Genomic DNA, 22,262 nt, shown 5'->3' on the forward strand with positions numbered 1-22,262 from the left:
ATATGAATGCATTATTTGACAAATCCTATCAAGACAATTTAGAATGGAGCTAAAAATGATGATAATCTAACATCTTTTGTCCAATATTAGTTCGACTGATGGTAGTTTTAAATCTTGAGAAGTTTAATCTAAATCAAATCAATAGAAATTCACTAGAACTCCAATGGCGCTGTAGTTACTTTTCTTATTTATTTTTTTTAATAACTTTAATTGTTATAACTGACTATTTTTAAGTGGCCCATCTTGTAGAGGATCTTTTGTTTTGATAAACAAAATTCATTTGACACTTCTAGCACCGCTTCTGACGCTGTGAGGGCGTGGCAAACTAGATGTTAGTCACACGAACAGTCGCGACATTGGACTTCTGTGGCTAATTATTCTAATATCAAATCCCATATTTCTGAAAATTACCAAACATACTAAGCCACACTAGAAACTACCTCATCAACGCATAATTAACGGTAGCGTTGACGTTAAATCAACGCTATGCGTTAACGTTAACGTTGATCAACGCGCCTGAAAAATCAACGAAAAATTCGTTGATCGTTACAATTAACGTTAACGAATCAACGAAACGGCGTTAATCGTTGATTAACGTTAACAACCCTGCTTCGGACCATTCTCCAACGAACAGTATTCGGAACGGATCTGTTTGTCTTCGTCGCACAGTGGATCCCGCGAGAGCTTGTCGATGATCTCTAACAAGCGCTCATATTGCCTCTGCATAGTCACAAGGAAGTCCGTATTCGAGATCTCCAACACCATGATAGATTCTGCGACCGTTTCCACTTCACTCGGGTTCTCTACCGGCGCTCTGCTAAGAGCATCGACGTGCTGCATACTCGAACCACTACGGTGCTCAATTTGGAAGTCGTATTTCAACATTTTCAAAAAATAGCGAGCAATTCTTGGGGTCATCTCTCTCTTAGCATACGTATCTCGTATTGCTGAACAATCCGTTCGGAGCACGAAGAATATCCCGATCAAGTACTGTCTGAATCTCACCACGGTCGCAACCACAGCCAATAATTCTAGCTCGTAACTGTGGTAGACAGCTTCGGACTTCAAATCCCAGGAAGCATACCGATTGTTTGGAAAAAATAACTTTTGCTCAAATTGATGGTAAAGCCTTCGTCAACAGCTCTTCGAACTTCACTAGCAGATCTTCTTCATTTTCACTAGAAATGATCAGCTCATCAATATACGCGACTACCACAATTTTCTTCTTCTTTAGTACTTGCACCACTTTGTTCATGGCCCGTTGGAAAACTGCACAACCATTTGCTAGAGCAAACGGCATCCGTAGAAATCTGTAATGGCCATCGGTGGTAGAAAACGCCGTGTAATACTGGCTTTCCGTATCTAGCAGGATTTGATAGTAGCCGCTGTATAAATCGATTGTGATGAACAATCGAGCTCCGGACAGCTTCTACAAACACGATTCTCCGGTGGCTTGATATAGACTAACTTTTGATATATTATACAAAGAGTATACTGCCGTTCTACGCCCGATTGTCCCATGTTATATGGGAATCCCATATAACATGGGACAATTATGCGTATAACGGCAGTATATAGCGTAAATATCTGTTGGTGTATTAGTGTAATGTTCAGAAAGTTTATTGGGTTATACAGGGTTATACCCACTTCTTAAGGAGTCCTTTACAATAGTTATCAGTTTTCCAGGAACCATATTTTTTTGAAATTTCATTTTACAACTGAGAAACATTTTCGATCCGAAAAAAAATAGGAGATACCTTGATCTTTCATCCGTGAATGGAAACCGATTTCGAAAATATTGCTCTATAATTCAATAAAAAATTCAACCCAAAAAATTAAGAAATGCATCTTGTTTCGTCTCGATTGAGGGTTTTCCTTATTCGGTTATTATAATAGCATATGTTGAGGAAAGTCTACCATATCAGGATTATACGTTTAATCACTATTGAACTCCGCGTCAAACGGGGTACCGTGCACAGCACAGTCCACCAGTTGCGCTTTGAAAGCAGCAATTCCGGAAGACGTCACTCGTCTGATGGGTCCTAGATCAAGATATCGTAAGTTTGGATATTGCCTTGCCAACTCCAACGAATCCTTGTCGAACAACCAGTAGGGAAAGATCGTCACAAACCGCTTAAGTAGCGGATTCGGTGGCACATAAGCCATAAGTGTACGAACATCCCTAAGGATAAGTTCTTCCAGTTGATCTAGTTGCTGCAAGGCAAGAAGACTGCTCCAGAAGGTTAGGCCCCGAGTCGAACGATCGGAAATTTCCAGACGGTGAAGTCCTCGAAAGTTACGGCAGATGTGTCCTAGTGCCCTCCCGATGTTCCAGTCGTCTTTCAGTGTTACATCCATGGCCGTCACGTTCGGTAGTAGATGCCGTAGGCGTTCGAAGGAACTCTCACCACATTTAGAAAGCTCCAGGCTCAGGGTTTTCACGCTTACCAATGGGTTGCATTTTGAACTGGTTACTGGATTTTTATAGAATTTTCCGAGGCCTAATGTCTGAGAAAAAAATGCAATTATTAGTTAATATGAAAACTAAAACAAATATACCAACAGTTCAACTTACCTTTAAGCATTTTAGGCGGCCCAGCAAATGAAATGGAGCCGGATCATAGGAGAAAACCTCGAATTTAAATATTTCGATTTCTGGGCAAGCCTCAGTAAGCACATCCAGTGCTATTTCTTTGACGGTGGACTCTAGTGTGACTTCCTTCAGCAGCTTAAATCCAGTGAAGAATGTTAGTAGATTGCAGTCGTTATCTGTATTGCATAGGTTTCCGCCAATTTTCAGCACTTCGGCTTTTGGAAACTGTAGCTGTTCCAAAGGAATGCAATAATCTGTCGAATACAAATCCACGTTCTTAAGCTGTGGAGCTAGCCGAAGCAAAATTGGAAAGGTATCCATTCCATCATCTGAATTTGTAAAACTGATGCTGAGTTGGGTCAAGTTGGGAACAACCAGACGTTCGGTCTGCAATACATTGTTCAACGTTCCCGTAGCTTGAAGCTGCTCCGAAATTCGGCATCCATTTGCAGGGCACCACTCCCTGATCATCCTCCCAACCATCATCTGCTGCAGTTTTGGCAAACGGTTCAACACCATACATAGATGCTTTGATTCCAAATTTCCCAGATAGACGAAACACTCCACATCTGCAAACCGATCCAGAATCTCCAGCAAATTTTCGAACTCGCTGCCTACCAACCTATCCAAGCTGTCGATTGTCAAATTTCTATAACGACGGTTGCTTTTGCGAAGAACGTGGCATTTCAACCTCAATTGAACCTTAAGCGTCACATTGCGCAACAGTCGATGACAGAACGCCAACTTTTCCCACTTTGTACACACTAGCGAAGCCGACTTACGGTCCGGCACCGGAAGAAATGAAAATATGTGCTCCACCACCTCCTCCGGAAGATCGTCGATTGGGAAAAGTTCGTTGCTCATCCTGGAATTGTACACGAGTGTAGGAACTGTACCGAATGCAGCTTAGTTTCCTCTACCTAGGCACATTGCTCGATCAATGGCCCCAAAATGAACAGTTTCAGTAAAGCTCAGGTGCACAAATGCTTGCTTTCTCCTCAATGTTTCTATACCTAGCTAAGATGCCTTCACATTATGTACATGCATCTACATGCCGAATACATTAGTATAGCTTGCAAAGCAGAGTGGGCCGAAATTTGATATTTTGTTTACCTAAACCTACTGGGTAGCAATCAGCATGAGTAATTGATATATTGATGGGCATTAGAAGGATGCTGAAGCTTCGCATTGGAGACCCCCTGGAAGTCTTTTACAACCCTTTGAGTTCCTCTGATGCACCCTCTGAGACCTCGGGAAACCCGTGGAACTAATGATCTAAACTTTTTGCCTTTCTCGTACACTAAGTGTACTGGAAAGGCTATATGTTCACTCAAAAAACGATTTTTCGGCTCAGAGAATCAAGTCGCATATACCAATGGACTCAGTTCGATGATTTGATATGATGTCTGTATGTGTGTATGTATGTCTGTGTGCAAAATAAGTTCTTTCATTTTTAAGTCATTTCCCATTGACCGATTTTTAGGATTACAGCTCGAATCGAACCGGAATTTTACCGCATTGTTTGATATTAAAAATGGTCCGGATCGGTCAAGGCATCCCAGAGTTATGGCCATTTCAGTGATCCGGAATCCATTTCAGCACCGCCGGTAGAACTGACCGTATATAAAACTGAACCAATCCCCACCATGCGACACATGAAACTGCGGCGATTTGTGTAACCTTTAGCATACTTGACAAATTCTGTACGGAAATCATCACTGAAGACCGGAAATTCCACGCTGTCGGCCCAAAATTTAAGATGGCAACCTAATATTCAAGATGGTGACTCCAAATTCAAGATGGCGGCTGTTGAAAAGAGTTTTAGGCCCTAAAACCATGTAACATGAGTATACACTAAGGTCTTTTTTTACACGGTTTTTTTACATGGCTTTTTTTACACGGTTTCGTGAATTAACACGATTTTTTTACACGGTTTCGCGAATTAACACGGTTTTTTCAACTTTCTCGCGCTAAGTGTCTAGAAGGGAACTCTTACTAAAAGGAAGAAATGGGATTTATGGGAAAGGGTTGCAAAGGAGTTGAAAAGTGGTATGAGGTGAAGGCGGATGATGATGTAAGAGGTATGCAGGAAAGGGATGTGTGGGGGGGGTCTGTTTCTTGAAGGGGGGGATGGGGGTTAATATATGGGGGCTAGGGGGGGGGGGGGTTAAATGGGGGGTTTCCGAAAGGTGATTTCTGGAGTATGGTTCAGCGTCCTACAGGTCCATGGAGCATAGTTCTGAAGAGAAGTTATTTTCAAGGATATTCTAGGGAAACCAAGATCTTCTGCGAGTAGTGGCCTTAAGATCTACAAGCGTAATCGATGGATTGTAGTTACATTACTGATACGGTGCAACATCCTACAGGTCCTTAGAGCATAGTTCTGTAGTGACTTACGTTTCCAAGATATTCTAGGACCTCCAAGAACTTCCGCTAGTACAGGCCTGAAAATCTACGAGCGTAATAAATTAATTGTTGCTATATTACTGATGCAGTGTAACATCGTGCAGGTCAAAGAAGCATAGTTCTGAAGTTAAGTTATTTAAAGGATATTTTAAGACATCCACAAACTTCCGCGAACTGGTCTTACGCTTGTAGGTCTTACGATCTACAAGCGTAATCGATGGATTGTTGTCACATTACTGATACGGTGCAACATCCTACAGGTCCTTACAGCATAGTTCTGTAGAGACGTAGTTTTCAAAGATATTCTAAGATCTCCAATAACTTCTGAGAGTACAGGCCTGAAAATCTACGAGCGTAATCAATTAATTGTTTCTATATTATTGATACGGTGTAACATCCTACAAGTCCATGAAGCATAGATCTGAAGAGAAGTTGTTTTCAAAGAAATTCTTGGATATCCAAGAACTTCCGCGAATAAAGGCCTTAAGATCTATAAGCGTAATGGATGAATTGTAGTCACATTACTTATGCGGTGCAATATCCTAAAGGTCCTTAGAGCATAGTATTGTAGAGTCGTAGTTTTTAAAGATACTCTAGGACCTACAGTTACAGTTAACAGTTTAAAGATACTCTACCTACCTACAGTAGTTACATTACTGATATGATGTAAAATCCTACAGGTCTTCAGTGCATAGTTCTGTAGAGGCGTACTTTTCCAAGATATTCAGGACCTCCAAGAACTTCCGCGAGTATATGCCTGAAGATCTTCTAGCGTATTCAATCAATTGTTGTTACATTACTGATACGGTGTAAAGTCATACAGATTTATTGAACACGGAGATGTCATTTGCAAAGATGTTCTAGGTCATCCAAGAACTTCCGCGAGATAAGGTCTTAAGATCAGAAGCAAGCATAATCAATAGGTTATTGTAATATTACTGATGCGGTACAACATCCCACAAGTCCATGGAGCATGGTTCTGTAGAGAACTTTTTTCCAAAGATATTCTAGGTCATCTAGAATTTCCACGAGTGCAGAATTTAATATCTACAAGCGTAATTGATGGATTTTTTTTCTATATTTTTAATATGGTGGTAAACCTCAAGGATGTTGCATCGCATCAGTAATGAAACAACAATTCATTGATTTCGCTTAGAGATCCTAAGGGTTTTTGTCACGAAAGTTCTTGGGAAACATAGAATATCTTTGGAAATTAGTTCATTACACAACAATTCTCCATGGACCTGTAGGATCTTGCACAGCATCAATAATATAATAAAAATCCACATATTACCCTTGTAGATCTTAAGGCTTCTACTCGCGGAAGTTCTTGGAGGACTTGGAATATCTTTGGAGATTTGTTCTCTTCAGCTCTTTTATGATCTTGCACCGTATAAGTAGTGTAACAACAAGGCACCGAACACGCTAGCAAGATGCGATTCACCCCCGGATGAGCTGCAGTGAAACCTTTCGCCCAATCCTTACCCTGTCCATCCCTCAAAATGTGACCTTCTATCCTCGAGCTGCCGCGAGTACCCTGGCTTCCACCCATCACTAACAGATATCATTAAAAAGTTATTACTCTGTATAATGTATACTATTAAGCAGTGCTGAAAAATTCATTTCATCATATCTAAATTCAACCGCCAACAGCTTATTTTAGAAACTGAACCTGAGAATATGGTATATGAAAAACTTGTGCGGCTAGATCAATTCTGTTAGAAAGTCACGGAAAAACTGCTATTTTTCGAATATTTAAGGTAAATGCCACGGACTACCTTCGAAAAATGCCAAATGATATTCACCGTGAATATCATTTGGTTTTTTCGAAGGTAGTCCGTGACATTTACCTTAAATATTCGAAAAATAGCAGTTTTTCCGTGACTTTCTTGCAGAACTGGTCTAGCTGCACAAGTTTTTCATATACCATATTCTCAGGTTCAGTTTCTAAAATGAGCTGTAGGTGATTGAATTTAGATATGACGAAATGAATTTTTCAACACTGCTATTAAGTACAAAGAAAGATCCTCGGCTCCGTAAAGCGTTCTACGCGATTGAGCCCCAAATAAATGAACCAGATAAAAAAAGTAGTGTAACAACAATCCATTGATTATGCTTGTGGATCTTCAGGCTTTTACTCATGGAAGTTCTTGGAGTACCTAGAAGATGTTCGGCAATTATTTCTCAACAGAACTATGTTCCCTGGACCTTTAGGACGCTATACTGTATCAGTAATGTGACAACAAACCATTGATAACGCTTGTAGATCTTCAGGTCTATACTCACGGAAGTTCTTGGGAACTTCCATTGATTGCGCTTATAAATTTTAAGGCCTTTACTTGTGGAAGTTCTAGGAGGTCCTAGATCATCTTTGAAAATTATTTCTCTACAGAACTATGCTCCCTGGACCTGTAGGACGCTACACTGTATCAGTAGTGTTGCAACAAACCATTGATAACGCTGGTAGATGTTCAGGTCTTTACTCATGGAAGTTCTTGGAGGACCTACAACATCTGTGGAAATTAGTTTCTTACAGAAAAAATGTTCATTGATCTGTAGCATGCTACAACGTATTAGAAATGTAACAACAATCCATTGATTCCGCTTGTAGATCTTAAGGCCTTAACTCGCGGAAGTTCATGGAAGACCTAGCATATCTTTAGAAATGAATACTCTTCAGTACAATGCTCAATGGACCTTTGTGATGTTACAACGTCTCTCTCTCTCTCTCTCTTCTTGGCGTAACGTCCTCATTGGGACAAAGCCTGCTTCTCAGCTTAGTGTTCTATGAGCACTTCCACAGTTATTAACTGAGAGCTTCCTCTGCCAATGACCATTTTGCATGTGTATATCGTGTGGCAGGCACGAAGATACTCTATGCCCAAGGAAGTCAAGGAAATTTCCCTTACGAAAAGATCCTGGACCGACCGGGAATCGAACCCGTCACCCTCAGCATGGTCATGCTGAATACCCGTGCGTTTACCGCCTCGGCTATATGGGCCCTGTTACAACGTATCGGTAATGTAGCAAGAAACCATTGGCTATGTTTGTAGTTCTTGTGGCCTTTACTCGCGGAAGTTCTTGGAGATCAAAATTGGAGGTCAAGTTTGAAAATTATTTATTTACAGAACAACGCTCCGTAGACCTGTGGGATGTTGAACAGTATCAGTGATGTAACAACAATCAATCGATTACGCTCGTAGATATTAAAGCCTTCACTCGCGAAAGTTCCTGGGTGTCCTGGAACATCTTTTTCTACACCACCATGCTTCGTGGACCTGTAGGATGTTGACAGTCTCCTTGATTCTTCATTTCTCTTGACAGTCCTTAACACCCCAAAATATCCTTTGCGATCTTCCTTTGAAACAGTATGCACTCTGCTCCCCATAACCCATCCCTTGTCCCCTTCCCCACTAACCCCTAGATTCAACCCACTACCCCCCTCCCCTCCTTTCCTTATTAATTCTCTAAAACAAACCTCGAATATCTGAAGGTGAGGGCATTTCAAATATTTTTAGATTTCCCTCAGTTTTTTTACACGGATTCCCGAATTAGCACGGTTTTTTTTTACACGGTTTCTCAAATTAACACGGTTTTTTTACACGGTTTCGCGAATTAACACGGTTTTTTTTACACGGTTTTTTTACACGGGACGTATCCCCCGTGTAAAAAAAGACCTTAGTGTATTTGACATGGGGAAGATAAATAAAAAGAAAATCGTGTTAAGTACTGTTCCTTTGAATTCCACTAAGAATTTGCATCCTTTGGCAGATACGTATTTCGACCTCAACTGTAAGGTCGTCTTCAGTGTGTTGTACTTGGCTCGACTCAAGTCAAGGACAAGACACTGAAGACGACCTTACAGTTGAGGTCCGAATACGTATCTGTCAAAGGATGCATATTCTTAGTGGATTTCAAAGGAACAGTACTTAACACGATTTTCTTTTTACTTACAGATATTCCCCTAACAAGCCCTGTTACATCATCATCATGGGGAAGATGTCAGGAGTTCACAAATGGTCGGCGTTAAGTCAGAATGGATCATCTGTTATTCAATGATTTTGGGAAAACGTCCTGCAAAGGCATGGGATATCAAATCAAGCGGTTTATTTTTTGAAAAACTATTACTCTCTCACGAAATAAAGCAGTGAAAAGTTCAAAGTTATTGAATTGCTCCGCTTATCTTTACCTGCCCAAAAAATCGCGTGGTCCACTCTGACTGAACGCCGACCAAATGGCAATCAGAATATCCAAGATGGCGATCTGAATTCCAAGATGGCGGCTCAATATTCAAGATGGTGGCTGTTTAATAGAGTTTGAGACCTTAACGCCATGCAAAATGGGTATATTTGGTTTAGGAAAGATGTACGGAGTCCAAAAATGACGGCCAGAATATCCAGAATGGCGGCCTAAAATCCAATATGGCAGCTCCAAATTCAAGATGGCAGCTGTTTAACGGAGTTGTAGGCCCTAAAACCATGAGTATACATAATTCTGAAGAAACATGCCATGGTGAAATATCAAAAATTTAATGGTACAGGGGATAGACACAATTTTAACTTTTCAAAAAATGTTCAACTAGCTGTAACTTTTCAAAAAGTGCATCGAATTATCTCAAATTTTTACTGTAAGTTCATCTACTAGTTGTGTATTAGTGGTACAAATTTGGGAAAGATCGGACTGTTTTCCACAAAGTTATAAAGATTCTTGGAAAAGGTAAAATTATCCGATAGCCAACTTTGAGCTGATATATCTTCGGATTCAATGAACCAATGGAATGCAATGGAATTTTGACCATTCACGACTTATATAATGACCTCTGGAAAACATTTGACTTCACTTGAAATTTTTATCAATAGAAAAAGTTATAGCGTTTTTATTTTTATTTTTCACGATTGTTTAGCAAATTGGTGAATTTTTAATATGTATTCAATTACTTTTTCAATTTGTTGGTGGCTATGTTGTTACTTTACTTCAAAACACATTAATATATGAGTCAATTAGAGGGAAATTAAATGAACTATAATTTGCATCTTGAATTTAGAAACGATGGTGAAGTTTTGGATAATTTGGTGTTTTATTAGAAAAATAATAAAATCGTTATAATTTTCTTCCGTGTTGAGAATTTCAAGTTAAGTCAAAGGTTTTTCATAGCTCATTATAAGAGTCATAAATGGCCAAAATTTCATTGCATTCGGTTCATTGAATCCGGAGATACAACAGCTCAAAAATGGCTATAGCATAATTTTAGCTTTTACAAGAATCTTTATTACTTCATGGAGAATCGCCCGATCTTTCCCAAATTTGGACCACTGATACACAACTAGTTGATGAACTTACAGTAAAAATGTGAGAATATTTTATGCACTTTTCGAAAAGTTTCAGCTAGTTGAACATTTTTTGAGAAAATTTTGAGAAAATTTTGCCTTTCCCGATCATTTTGTCTATCCCCTGTAAATGCTTGCAGGAAGAGTATTTCGTAAAATTTCTGAAAATACGTATGTTCCATGGATTCATTCAGAAAATTTCTTCAGGGATTTGTTCCTAAATTCCTCCTATTCTTCAAATTCCATTAAGCATTCTCCCAAAGTATATTGCATGGTTTACTTCTGAAATTCCTCCTTTTTTCAAAAAAAAATATCCATGAGTTATTCACGGGATTCTTTCAAAAATTCGTTCAGAGATTCCTTCAGAAATTTCTTTAGCCATTTATTTAGAAATTTCTCCAGAGATTTTCTTGAAATTTCGCTTGGAATTTCCAGAGGAATTCGCTTGAGATTTCCATAGAAATTCGCTTGGAATTTCCACAGGAATTCTCTTGTAATTTCTAGATGAATTCTCTCGGTATTTCCAGACAATTTCTCTGAAGCTCCCACAGGAATTCCCTTTAAATTCCCAGAGACATTCCCGATGTATTTCCAGAGGAGTTCTCTTAGAATTGCCAGAGAAATTCTTTTGAAACTCCTAGAAGAATTCCCTTGATATTTCCAGAGGATTTTTTTAAATTTCCAAAGGAATACTCAGAGGAATTTCTCTGAAAATTCCAAAGGAATTTCTTTGGAAATTCCAAGGAAATTTCTCGCCAGCGGGATTTTTCTGGAAATTTCAACGGATTTTCTTTGGAAATTCTATGGGAATTTCTTTGGAAATTCAACGGGAATTTCTTTGGAAATTCTACGGGAATTTCTTTGGATATTCCAAGGGAATTTCTTTGGAAATTCCACGAATTTCTCTGGAAATTACAAGAGATTTGTCAGGAAATTCAATGGAAATTTATTTGAAAATTCCATGGCAGTTTCTTGGAATTGTCCTGTGAATTTCTTGCAAATTCCATTGGATTTTCTCTGGAAATTCCATGGGAATTTCTCTGGAAATTCCAAGAGAATTTCTCTGGAAACTCCAAAAGAATCTCTCTGGAAATAACATGGGATTTTCTCTAGAAATTACAAGGAAATTTCTCTGGAAATTCCAAGTGAATTTCTCTGGAAATTCCAAGTGAATTTCCCTGGAAATTTCAAGAAAATCCCTCACCAGCGGGTTTTTTTCCTGGAAATTCCAAGGGAGTTTGTTTAGAAATTCCAGGGGAATTCCTCTATGAAATCCAAGAGGATTCCGCTGGAAATTAGAAGAAAATTCTTCTGGAACTTTCAAGGGAATTTTTCTTGGAGTTTTAATGGAATGTCTTCGGGAATTCCAAGAGAATTTCTCTGGAAATTCAATGAGAATTCTTCTGGGAATGTCCGGCGATTCGTAGGTCATCCCGGTGCCTTGCGGTCGAGATCGACCCTTACAGCGATTAAGTGGCCGCGGCGAGGAAGTCTCGACAGCGGTGCTGTCGTGGCGTTGGTCTACTGGGTTGGATCCTAGCCCGCGGTTGGGAAGCAGTTGGGCGCGGGCGGGGATGACCCTGCTCGCCTTCCGAGGACAAAGGGAGTGGTGAGGACCACTCGGAAAACTGAAAGCGCCAGCATGCTACCGTGATGGACTCTCCAAAGCGAGTCATCGATGTTCGTTGCTGCAGGCTACGCAGCTAACCTTGAGGCTGCGATGCGCACTAGCCCCTCTCTGAAGCAATGCCTTCTTGGTGGTTCCGGAGGGACGAAGGGTTTGGCGACCATAGGAATGTGTTTAAGTGGGTCGAGGAGAGAGTAGTCCTGGCTTTAACTATTATTGTAGAAGACGGCCTTAACCCCACACTACCCTAACCTTCCTGTAAGGGTGTCTGTTGAGCTGATTTTCCCTCCTATAGAAGGAAAAAAAATAAAATCCTTTAGCTACACGGGCAATTACACTAGTTTACTGAGCTCATTGCAATATCTTAGCGAAGCCAACATGTTATATCAGTGGTGTACGATGATTAAGGTTTTCCAAAAAATCGCGATCATGTCTTGAAATAATATTCGTGGCGTGTGGTCTACAGTGTACCGCACAGTTCACCAGTTGCGATTTAAAAGCAGCAATCCCCTGTATTGTGTTCGGTTCGTGCTCAAAGTATCGCAGGTTTGGATACTGCCTTGCCAACTCTAGCATATCCTCGTTGAACAACCAGCAATGAGATTTCAACACTAATCGCTTAAGGTGAGGGTTTGGTGGTATATCAACTATTTGTGTACGAATATTCTTAAAAGTAAGTTCTTCCAGTTGATCCAGGTGCTCCACCGCAAGAAGGCTGATGCTAGACTTTGGAATCCAAGTGGAATTGTCGGAAATTTCCAAACGTTTGAGTCCTTGGAAGCTTTGGCAGACGTGTCCAAGTCCCTTTTCGATGTTCCAATCGTCTCTCAGTGTTACATCCATGGCAATTATGTTCGGTAGCAGATATCGTAGTCGTCCAATCGAACTCTCTTCACATTCGGAAAGGTCCAGACTAAGGTTTTCCACGCTTTCCAATGGGCTGCATTGTAAGCTAATATCTGGATCATCATTGACTTCTCCGAGGCCTAACGTCTGCAAAAAAAGGCATTAGTAGGCAACAAAGTTAAAATATCTTGCAATAGTTGAACTTACCTTTAAATATTTTAGGCGCCCCAACAAATGAAATGGAATCGGATTGAAGCGGGGACCATCGAATTTGAGTAATTCGATTGCTGGGCACGCACTTGTTATCACATCCAACGCTATCTCTTGGATGTTGGAATCGAGTCTCACTTCCTTCAAAAGCTTAAATCCTGCGAAGAATGTCCGTAGAACCCAATCGTTTTCCGTATTACACAGGTTTCCGCCAATATTTAGCACTTCGGCCTTTGGAAACTGCAGCTGTTCCAAAGGAATGAAATAACCCGTGGAATACAAATTCACGTTCTTAAGCTGGGGAGCCAGTCGTCGCATAACAGGCAGGACATTTCTTGCTTCCGCTGGTGCTGATAATCTGATTCCGAGCTGGGTCACGTTGGGAGCATCTAGACTTTCAATCTGCAAACTGAAGTCTTCAAGCGGTTCATCGTCATCGTCATCTTCATCGTCATCATCGTCGTCATCGACGTTAATCCCAACTGTCAACTGCTGCAGATTTGGTAAACGTCTCAATAGCATACACAGCTGCTTCGTGTTCAAATGTCCCACGCACCGGAGACTCTCCACATATGCAGCGAACAGGTTCAAAGTAATCATTAACATTTGGAAACGGAACTCGTGCCGATCCAAAATAACGAACACATTTCTGTAACGGCGTTTGGTTTTGCGCAAATCGAACATTCGATCTATATTATTTATTGGGATATTGAGCACCACTTTGCGCAAAATTCTACGACTAAACGTCAACTTTTCCCACTTTGTACACACTAGTGAAGCCGATTTACGGTCCGACAACTGCAGAAACGAGAATATGTGCTCCAGCACTTCCTCCGGAAGATCTTCACTTGGAAAAACTTTATTACTCATCTCGAAATTGTACACGAGCGTAGGAACTGTATTGAATGCACTTTAGTTTCCTCTACCTAGGCACATTACTTGATCAATGGTTCAAAACGACCAGCTTCGGTTGAGCTCAAGAGCACAAATGCTTGCTCTCTCCTCAATATTACTATAGCTAAGTTGCCTTCCCGTTGTGTTCATAAGAATATGGCGAAAAGAAGATTCAAAAATCACCCGGGTTAGCTGCCGTCTTGTTCTCGACCCAAGCAGCGTGTGATACTAATCACAATTGCGTTATGAATGGGGGAACACAATCTATGTTGGCCGCAAACAAACCATCAGGAAAGGCTAGCAGTGCCGTATACATGGCAAAACATTGATAGTTCCCAAATTAGGATGGCCCGTAAATTGACCTTTTGTTTACCCGAACCTACTGGGTATAAACCATGCTGATTGCTGAGTCATTGATATTGATATGGATTTTTTAGATGATTCACCCTATGCTCATTCGCCGCAATAGGACAGATCGGCGCAGTACTAGATTTGTAGTAATGAGCTGAATTTTAGTATAGCGCATTTAGTTCACCACTGGACTATCGCACTAGTTTTCAAAAGTGCGAAAACGCAAAAAAAAGTGCGCGATTGCATCCAATGGACTCGGAGTCTTCAGAGCACTTATTCAGCATACATCGAAGAATTAGTGCGCCGAAAACATCAATTTGATTTGATGCAATCGCGCTGTTTTACTTACGTTTTCGCACTCATGTAGACTCAGTGCGCAGTCCAGTGGTGGACTAAATGCGGTATATGGTGAGAAGGTCAATTCTCCGTTTCTGCAATGAAAAGGTGCAAAAAGCGTGGGTATGTATTATGGTTCCTTGCCTAATTTGATGCTGTTTGAGCAAAACTTTGGGCAACAGTGCTGTTGTTTTCTCCATTTCTTGCAACATAAACAACATAGTTATCCAAAGTTTTGCTCAAACAGCATCAAATTATTCAACTTATCATTATACCTGTAGTAGATATTGGCTGGGTATAGGTTTCCATGGTAAATTAAAAGCATAATGTCGTATTCAAAATATCAAAATATATGTTTCAAGATTTGAAGTTATTTAGCATAACTTTAAGCGAAATAAAGACGGTATTAAAATAAGAGTGTATGGAAAAAATGACAAACACTGAGACTGCACGAAAATCTAAACGACCCGCTGACCCGGAAGATGATTGCCGAAGTAGATACTAACGTATTACTTCGTTTTTGGCGAACGAGGGAGAGAATGAGAGAACACCGAGTGGGATGATTGAGCCGAACCCGAAAGAGAAATAGAGCGCGGGAACGAGAGCTTGAAGGGTAGGTGTTAGTGTTCGGAGGGCAGAATCGAGAGAGGAATGTTACGAAGGGGGGGTATATGACTTCGTTGCAAGCCGAGCCTAATCATTCTGTTGGTTATTCTTGATACTACCGGACGTGTTCGCGATGGCATCCAAAAGAAAATCGGACAGGCTAATGTCCACGGAGCGGTACGACAATGGTGCAGCCGGTAGTGGACCAGACGATCCGGCACGGTAAGTTTTACTTCAAAAGGGGGAACTGATTTTATTTGAGTAAAATCTGGGGTTGTTTTATCACGAGAAAATGCAAAAGATTTCTACTTAGTGGGAATAAAATGCGATGTGTGGTTCGGTTGACGGAGATCGTGAAATTGCGGAAAGAAATGAAAAATGGCGATTGAAGCACGTGGAAATCCAAAAAAAAAGAAATGTAACGAAGGTGGAAATGCTTATTGTAGAGCAAGGTTGAGCAGCAAAAAAAAAAAAAACACGTGGCGGGGAAGTGAAAAAAAAATCAACGAAATGAAATAGTTGTCAGCAATAAATGAAAAAAAAAAATGATGATCATGTGAAAAAAATAAGGAAACGAAAAGGCAGAAAGAGAAGAAACGGAGCTGAAAAAAAATGTCGAGTAAAAACAAACGAAAAAAATTAATGCGTGAAAAAAAATTATTGCAAAAAAAAATATATAGGTATTTGAAGGAAACGGAAAAGCAAAAAAAAAAAAACATAAGACAAAAAAAATGGAGTTGGAAAAAATAAGGTTGAGAAAGAAGAACGAAAAAAATGAGAATATGTGAAAAAAAATAAAGGAAACAAAAAGGCAAAAAAAACAAAATGGAGCTAGAAAAAAAATATATATAAAGGGGGAGACCAAAGCCGCATCTGTAAATTGGAATGAATAATGCGATTGGCTAACAAACGAAGCGATAAACTGAAAAAAAAACATAAAGGTTTTGTTTTGTTTTATTTTAGAAAATCGAAAAAGAAAAGTACGAAGTTGGAGTCAGCCCTTAAGGAACTAGCAGCAGCTAAAGCAAGCAACGCGTTATTAAATGAGGAGTGGAACAAGGCACAGGAAACTATCAGATCGCTTCAGACTACACTGAATGCACCCCGAAGCAAATCAAGCGATGTGAACAGTGAAGAATTCAACGGCGACGTCGGACCATCAAGCACTCGCCGCCTTGCACAGCAGCGGGAGACTAGTACAGAGCTTTCACGCTTCATGTCATCGGTCAATCAGATGTCAGTTTCATCTGTAACCGTACCGGAGTGCAAATCATCGGTTGGAGGTGATGAAATCGGACGGCCGGATTTTGAAGCTTGGAAAGACTTGTTGGTGGATTCTATGAAACTGGCGGGCATAACGGATGAGGCCACACAGTTCATAATCTTCAAGGTGAAGGCTGGACAGAAACTGTTGGAGATTTTCAAGACCACCAAATCGACCAGCGAAGCCCCCGATCAAGACGAACACCCATTCCAGAATGCTATGTTCCGTTTGAAAGCATACTTCTCCTCAGGATCCGACGTCATGCTTCAAAGAAGGAAGTTGGCTTTGATGGAGCAGGGAACGGAGGAAAACAATTTGTCGTTTGTCCTGCGCGTGGGCGCAACGGCCAGACTATGCGAGTTCGGTGCAGATAAGGAGTTTGAGGAAGTCGTAGGTACCGTAGCAGAGCACGCGCAGAGTAGAGAGATCCGCACGGCTGCGCTCAAACTGCTCAGTCGAAAGGGCACGTTTGCCGACCTCGTCGATGAGGTTCGCGAAATCGAAGCGATTCGCTTAAATGAAGAGTATTTCACCAAGAAGCACGGCGGTCAGAGTCAGGCCACGATAGCACGGATTGCGGAGGGAGATCAGCGGTACAGTGGACGACCGACAGGCCCGAGCCGAGGTAGACCTGCCACGCAGCTAGCACACCGAGGTGGAATATCGCAGGCTCGGAACCAGCCTTATTGGAGAGGAACAAATGGTTCGATCCCGGAGCGTTGTTTCAGATGCCATAGCCTGTTCCATAAATCGGCGAACTGCTTTGCTGCGGACAAAGTATGTCGAAACTGTGGTGTAAAAGGACACCTACAACGAGCGTGCCGAACGTTTGTACGCGAGAGATCGGTGCAGCAGGCTACAACAGGAGGACGAGACCGATTGCCATCGGAGATTGCCGCCGTGACAACGAAGGACGAAACCAAGTCAGAAGAGCAGACGATCCAGAACTCTGTAAGTGAATAAACTTAATTACATTTTGAGCTTGAAATAATGTAGAGAAAAAATAGTTATCATTCCTTACCAAAATAACTGAATTCTGTGAGGATTTCGATTTACAATAAAGAACTTTGAAATGAACGATGAATATTCTTTCTAACAATATTTCAAAAAAAAAGGGAACAGACGTAGGATTTTTGAAGAAATTACTAAGTTCAGACCGTTTGCTTTAACAGGTACCAACATCCCAAGAGCAGAGCCACAGTGTTTCTCAAATTGCGCAGGTAACGAATACCCTAGATGATGGAATAATAAGGGTTCTAGTATCAGGATTTCCTTGCGACTTCTTGATCGACTCGGGGGCGCAGGTTAACACTCTTACTGAGTACCTGTTCAAAATGATGCTCGGGGACGGAAACTGCAAGAAGGGTTTATACAACATTCAATACGGAGCCGACCAAACTCTCAAGGCTTATGCGATGCCTGGGAACATTCCGGTGATAGGAACGTTCGAAGCCTTCATGTTCGTATCAGAAGATCGGCCGGTGCACTTGGAAAAGTTTTTTATCGTTCAGGAAAAGCAATCACTACTGGGTAGACCAACGGCGACGCGATACTGTGTGCTGTTGCTGGGTCTGCAGGTGCCCGTGACTCCGGACTTTTCGCGATATTCTCAGCTCCAAAGCTTTGACATAGCTGCGATAAGTTCCGAGAAAGCGTTTCCGAAATTCAACATCCCACCCGTTGTCATACAGTACGATAGGACCAAACCCCCTTGTCGGAACATATTTTTCAATATCCCGATCACCGTAAAACCCCGCGTTGAAGAAAGATTGCAGCAATTGGTTGCTGCCGACATTATCGAAAGGGTAACGGACGAAATGGACCCTTCCTTTTGTTCGTCCATGCTGGTTGTCCCAAAAGGAAAGGAGGATTTCCGGTTGGTAATAGATCTGCGGGGGCCAAATCAGTACATCCTTCGTACCCCCTTTGCGATGCCAACACTTGAAAAAATTTTGGCAGATTTAAAAGGGGCCAAATGGTTCTCAACCATTGATCTAAGTCACGCCTTTTTCCATGTCGAACTGCACGAGGACAGTCGCCATCTGACAAATTTCATGACAGAGTTCGGGATGTTCCGTTGTGTCAGATTGCCATTCGGACTCTGCAACGCCCCAGATATCTTCCAGGAAGTTCTTCAGCGGAAAATCTTAGGTGGCTGCTTGGGTGTTAAGAACTATCTGGATGATGTCTTGATATTTGGGGCAACCAAGGAAGAACACGACGCCAACCTGGCGGCAGTAATGGAGCGATTCAAAGAGCACGGAGTGGAAATCAATGAATCGAAGTGTGTCTTTCGCAGCCAAAATCTTCCGTTTTTGGGCTTTGTATTAACTCCGGACGGTTGGCAAATCGAAGAGGAGAAAATGAGTGCTATCAGAGACTTCCGTCGACCAGCGAATTGCTCAGAGGTAAAAAGCTTCTTGGGCCTTATCACCTTCGTTGATCGATTCTTGGTACACCGTGCGACGGAAACAGCTCATTTGCGGACGTTGGCGGGTGCCGAGAAGTTTTATTGGACAGAGAACGAGGAAACGGAATTTGTCAGGCTGCAGCAGGAGGCCCTAAACAGGATCAAGACACTAGGGTACTTCAGTGCTACCGATAGGACGGAATTGTATGTAGACGCCTCCCCAGTTGGTCTGGGATCCGTCCTTGTCCAGTTTGACAGCGCAAATGTCCCTAGAATCATCGCATGCGCTTCGAAGAGCCTCACACTAACCGAGCAAAAATATCCCCAAACGCACAGGGAGGCCCTAGCGGTGGTTTGGGGTGTGGAACGTTTTTCGTTCTACCTCACGGGGCGAAAATTCATAGTGAGGACGGATGCGACTGCTAACGAGTTCATCTACAACTGCCAACACAGGATAGGTAAGCGAGCGATCTCGAGAGCCGAAGCATGGTCACTCAGACTACAACCGTACGATTTCACAATCGAAAGGATAGCTAGTGAAGATAACGTCGCTGATGCCTTGTCCCGGTTGATTGAGTATTCACAAAATGCCGAACCATTTGATGAGGAACACGAGAATCATCTCTTGTATGCCTTGGACGGAGGTATGAACATCACGTTGGACGAAATTGAAAAACATTCGGAGACGGACGAGGAGTTGCAGAACTTGTGCTTGGCTTTGAGATTCGACGAATGGCCACAAAGCTTGCGGCGCTATGAGTGTCAAAAGAGGGACTTGAGTCACCTCGGCTCCTTGATCTTCAAAGATAACGCCATAATACTTCCTAAATCATTACGCGAAAAAGCCCTGAGTTCGGCGCACGGCGGTCACGTGGGGGAAGTCGCCATGAAGAGGATTATGCGGGAATTCTTCTGGTGGCCGGGCATGGCAAAGGACACTGAAAGCTTTGTCAAACAATGTGAAACCTGTGCGTTGCTGGCCAGGAAGAATCCTCCAATCCCGCTTTCGTCCCGTGAACTACCGGAGGGTCCGTGGGAGATCCTCCAAATAGATTTCCTGACAGCAACGGGATTCGGGTCGGAAAAATTCCTGGTTGTCGTGGACACTTATTCACGATATCTGTACGTCATCGAAATGCATCAGCTCAACGCGGACAGTACCAACGCGGCCCTTTGCGAGGTTTTTAAAACATGGGGATGCCCAAAGATCCTACAAAGCGACAATGGGCCGCCATTCCAAGGTTCAAGCTTCTGCAGTTTCTGGGAGGAGAAGGGCGTCAAAGTAAGGAAATCAATCCCCTTGAGTCCGCAATCCAACGGTGTAGTTGAACGGCAGAATCAAGGGATTCTGAAAGCACTGGCAGCCTCTCGAATCGACGGGACAAATTGGCGGAATGCTCTACAACAGTTCGTACATCACCACAACACTCTAGTGCCCCATGCTAGACTGAAAGCCACACCATTCGAACTAATGGTGGGATGGAAGTTCCGGGGTAACTTCCCAAGCCTTTGGAAAGAGGCGGACGGAAAGGAGTTGGATCGCATTGACCTCAGAGAAAGAGATTCCGAAGCAAAGCTGGGCAGCAAAAAACATGCGGACAAGGTCAGAGGAGCGAAAGAGTCACGCATCACCATTGGAGATGTAGTCCTTCTTCATCAACAGCGTAAATCAAAAACGGATCCATCATTCGCTCCGGAACGGTACACAGTAGTCACCATGCAAGGTCCGAAAGTGGTGGTGATGAGCGGAAACGGCATTCAGTACACCCGAAACGTGCAGGACATAAAACTGGCCCCCGCTGTAGGAGACATTGAAGTTCCACCAAATGCTCTTCAGGATCATCCGGGACCAAGCTCTTCTTCAGCACTAACTCATTCTCAGAACGATACGGTGGAGAATACAGAAGAGGTAAGTTTGCAGCAATCTAATCGAAATCTTCGCTCTAGAAGGGAACTGAAGAAACCGTCGAGATACGACAACAATTTCATTTACCGCATTTACCAATAAACGATCTATCCTGAGTCGAGGTTGAATTTCTGAAATAAGTAAAGGATTAATAAACACTATTTTAAAGGACAATTTCTCACTTGTTTATTATCGAGTCGGAGACTATTATATATATACCTTTTAGCTTATTTACCTGGGAATCCTCACAAGGGTCTGTTATTATCTGTTAGAAGATAGAACAAAATCAAAAATGGAAAAACATTGTCGAAATAAACACCTTCGAAGCAAAGATTCTCAATACGGCTCATTGAGCTATTATACGAAACGACAACAATGTTATTGATCTTCACGGGTTAGGAAGCTACTTCCTGTCAAAATTTCATTCACAAAAACGACTCGTAAAAGGGACTATATTTACACTGGGAACGAAAACACTCGGGGCGTACGTCAAAGAACGAGACTGTCAAAGAGGGTGAAAGGTATGACCAGTGGAAGCGGTTGTGTGCGTGCGCAGTGCATTGACAGTCTTGACAACCTCATCGAAGTTCAGTTGCGGGTATAGAGATAAGTGACATTTCCACACACGAATACTAGCGTGAATTTCTCCATACACAAAAATGCACGTCAATTTAAAGGCTATTCAGATTGCATATGGAAATATTACCCAATTGATTTGGGTAAAACGGCTAAATAATGATAAAACTAACAACCGGGGTAAGAGTGCACATATTTTCCCCCAAGTTTCACAACTACATCTACAAAAGAGACACGCATACATTTGAACGTGATTACCACTATGCGGTTGTGGGAAATCAAGTTGGAAACATACTGCCCGACTAAAAGTTTTTTTGGTTGACTAACTATGTACAGTTATAAAACTGGGTTTTGACCAATATGAATAGTCTAACGGCTCAAATGGATTCTAATCGCATTTGCAAAGGATTTAGCGCTGTTTGCAGTTCAGAAGAAATTTTTCGGCCTATCTTGATGCATGGGAAATTCCTTGCCTGAATCGCCCAAGAAACCGTTTTTCTTCGATCACAGTACGCAGTTGCGAAGAAATGACAGTTCAAATGGCAGTCACCGTGGAAAGTTTCTGCCAGGAATCGGTCAAGAAGTTTCTTGAGCGATTCCTTTCAAACACCAAACTAGGCTTTTACATGAAATTTAAAAAGAAAAGATAATTAAAAGAGTGCAGGAGAGGAATATTGTAGTAGATATTGGCTGGGTATAGGTTTCCATGGTAAATTAAAAGCATAATGTCGTATTCAAAATATCAAAATATATGTTTCAAGATTTGAAGTTATTTAGCATAACTTTAAGCGAAATAAAGACGGTATTAAAATAAGAGTGTATGGAAAAAATGACAAACACTGAGACTGCACGAAAATCTAAACGACCCGCTGACCCGGAAGATGATTGCCGAAGTAGATACTAACGTATT

General features: G+C 41.7%; 3 protein-coding genes and 1 long non-coding RNA gene across 4 annotated transcripts; 1 reads left to right on the forward strand and 3 right to left on the reverse strand.

Moving 5' to 3' along the window:
• Positions 1-1,663: 1,663 nt before the first annotated feature.
• LOC134287633 (uncharacterized) lies at positions 1,664-3,648 on the reverse strand. The gene is made up of 2 exons (XM_062849941.1): positions 2,576-3,648; positions 1,664-2,508 (listed from the first exon to the last, which is right to left on the reverse strand). The coding sequence occupies exons 1-2, from the start codon at positions 3,455-3,457 to the stop codon at positions 1,936-1,938; spliced, it is 1,455 nt and encodes a 484-aa protein (XP_062705925.1). The 5' UTR covers positions 3,458-3,648; the 3' UTR covers positions 1,664-1,935.
• A 3,188-nt stretch (positions 3,649-6,836) lies between these two features.
• Positions 6,837-7,541, reverse strand: LOC134287635 (uncharacterized). Its single transcript, XR_009997424.1, has 2 exons — positions 7,244-7,541; positions 6,837-7,207 (listed from the first exon to the last, which is right to left on the reverse strand). It is a non-coding gene; the product is annotated as an uncharacterized LOC134287635 (long non-coding RNA).
• A 1,371-nt stretch (positions 7,542-8,912) lies between these two features.
• Positions 8,913-14,103, reverse strand: LOC134287636 (uncharacterized). The gene is made up of 2 exons (XM_062849951.1): positions 13,007-14,103; positions 8,913-12,946 (listed from the first exon to the last, which is right to left on the reverse strand). Exons 1-2 carry the CDS (start codon positions 13,877-13,879, stop codon positions 12,335-12,337), a joined length of 1,485 nt encoding a protein of 494 aa, XP_062705935.1. The 5' UTR covers positions 13,880-14,103; the 3' UTR covers positions 8,913-12,334.
• A 766-nt stretch (positions 14,104-14,869) lies between these two features.
• On the forward strand, positions 14,870-21,026 carry LOC109427468 (uncharacterized). The gene is made up of 3 exons (XM_062847072.1): positions 14,870-15,418; positions 16,160-17,411; positions 17,633-21,026. The coding sequence occupies exons 1-3, from the start codon at positions 15,330-15,332 to the stop codon at positions 20,876-20,878; spliced, it is 4,587 nt and encodes a 1,528-aa protein (XP_062703056.1). The 5' UTR covers positions 14,870-15,329; the 3' UTR covers positions 20,879-21,026.
• The last annotated feature ends 1,236 nt before the right edge of the window (positions 21,027-22,262 follow it).

The sequence above is a fragment of the Aedes albopictus genome, chromosome 1, assembly GCF_035046485.1.
Source record: "Aedes albopictus strain Foshan chromosome 1, AalbF5, whole genome shotgun sequence".
NCBI classification, from domain to species: Eukaryota; Metazoa; Arthropoda; class Insecta; order Diptera; family Culicidae; genus Aedes; species Aedes albopictus.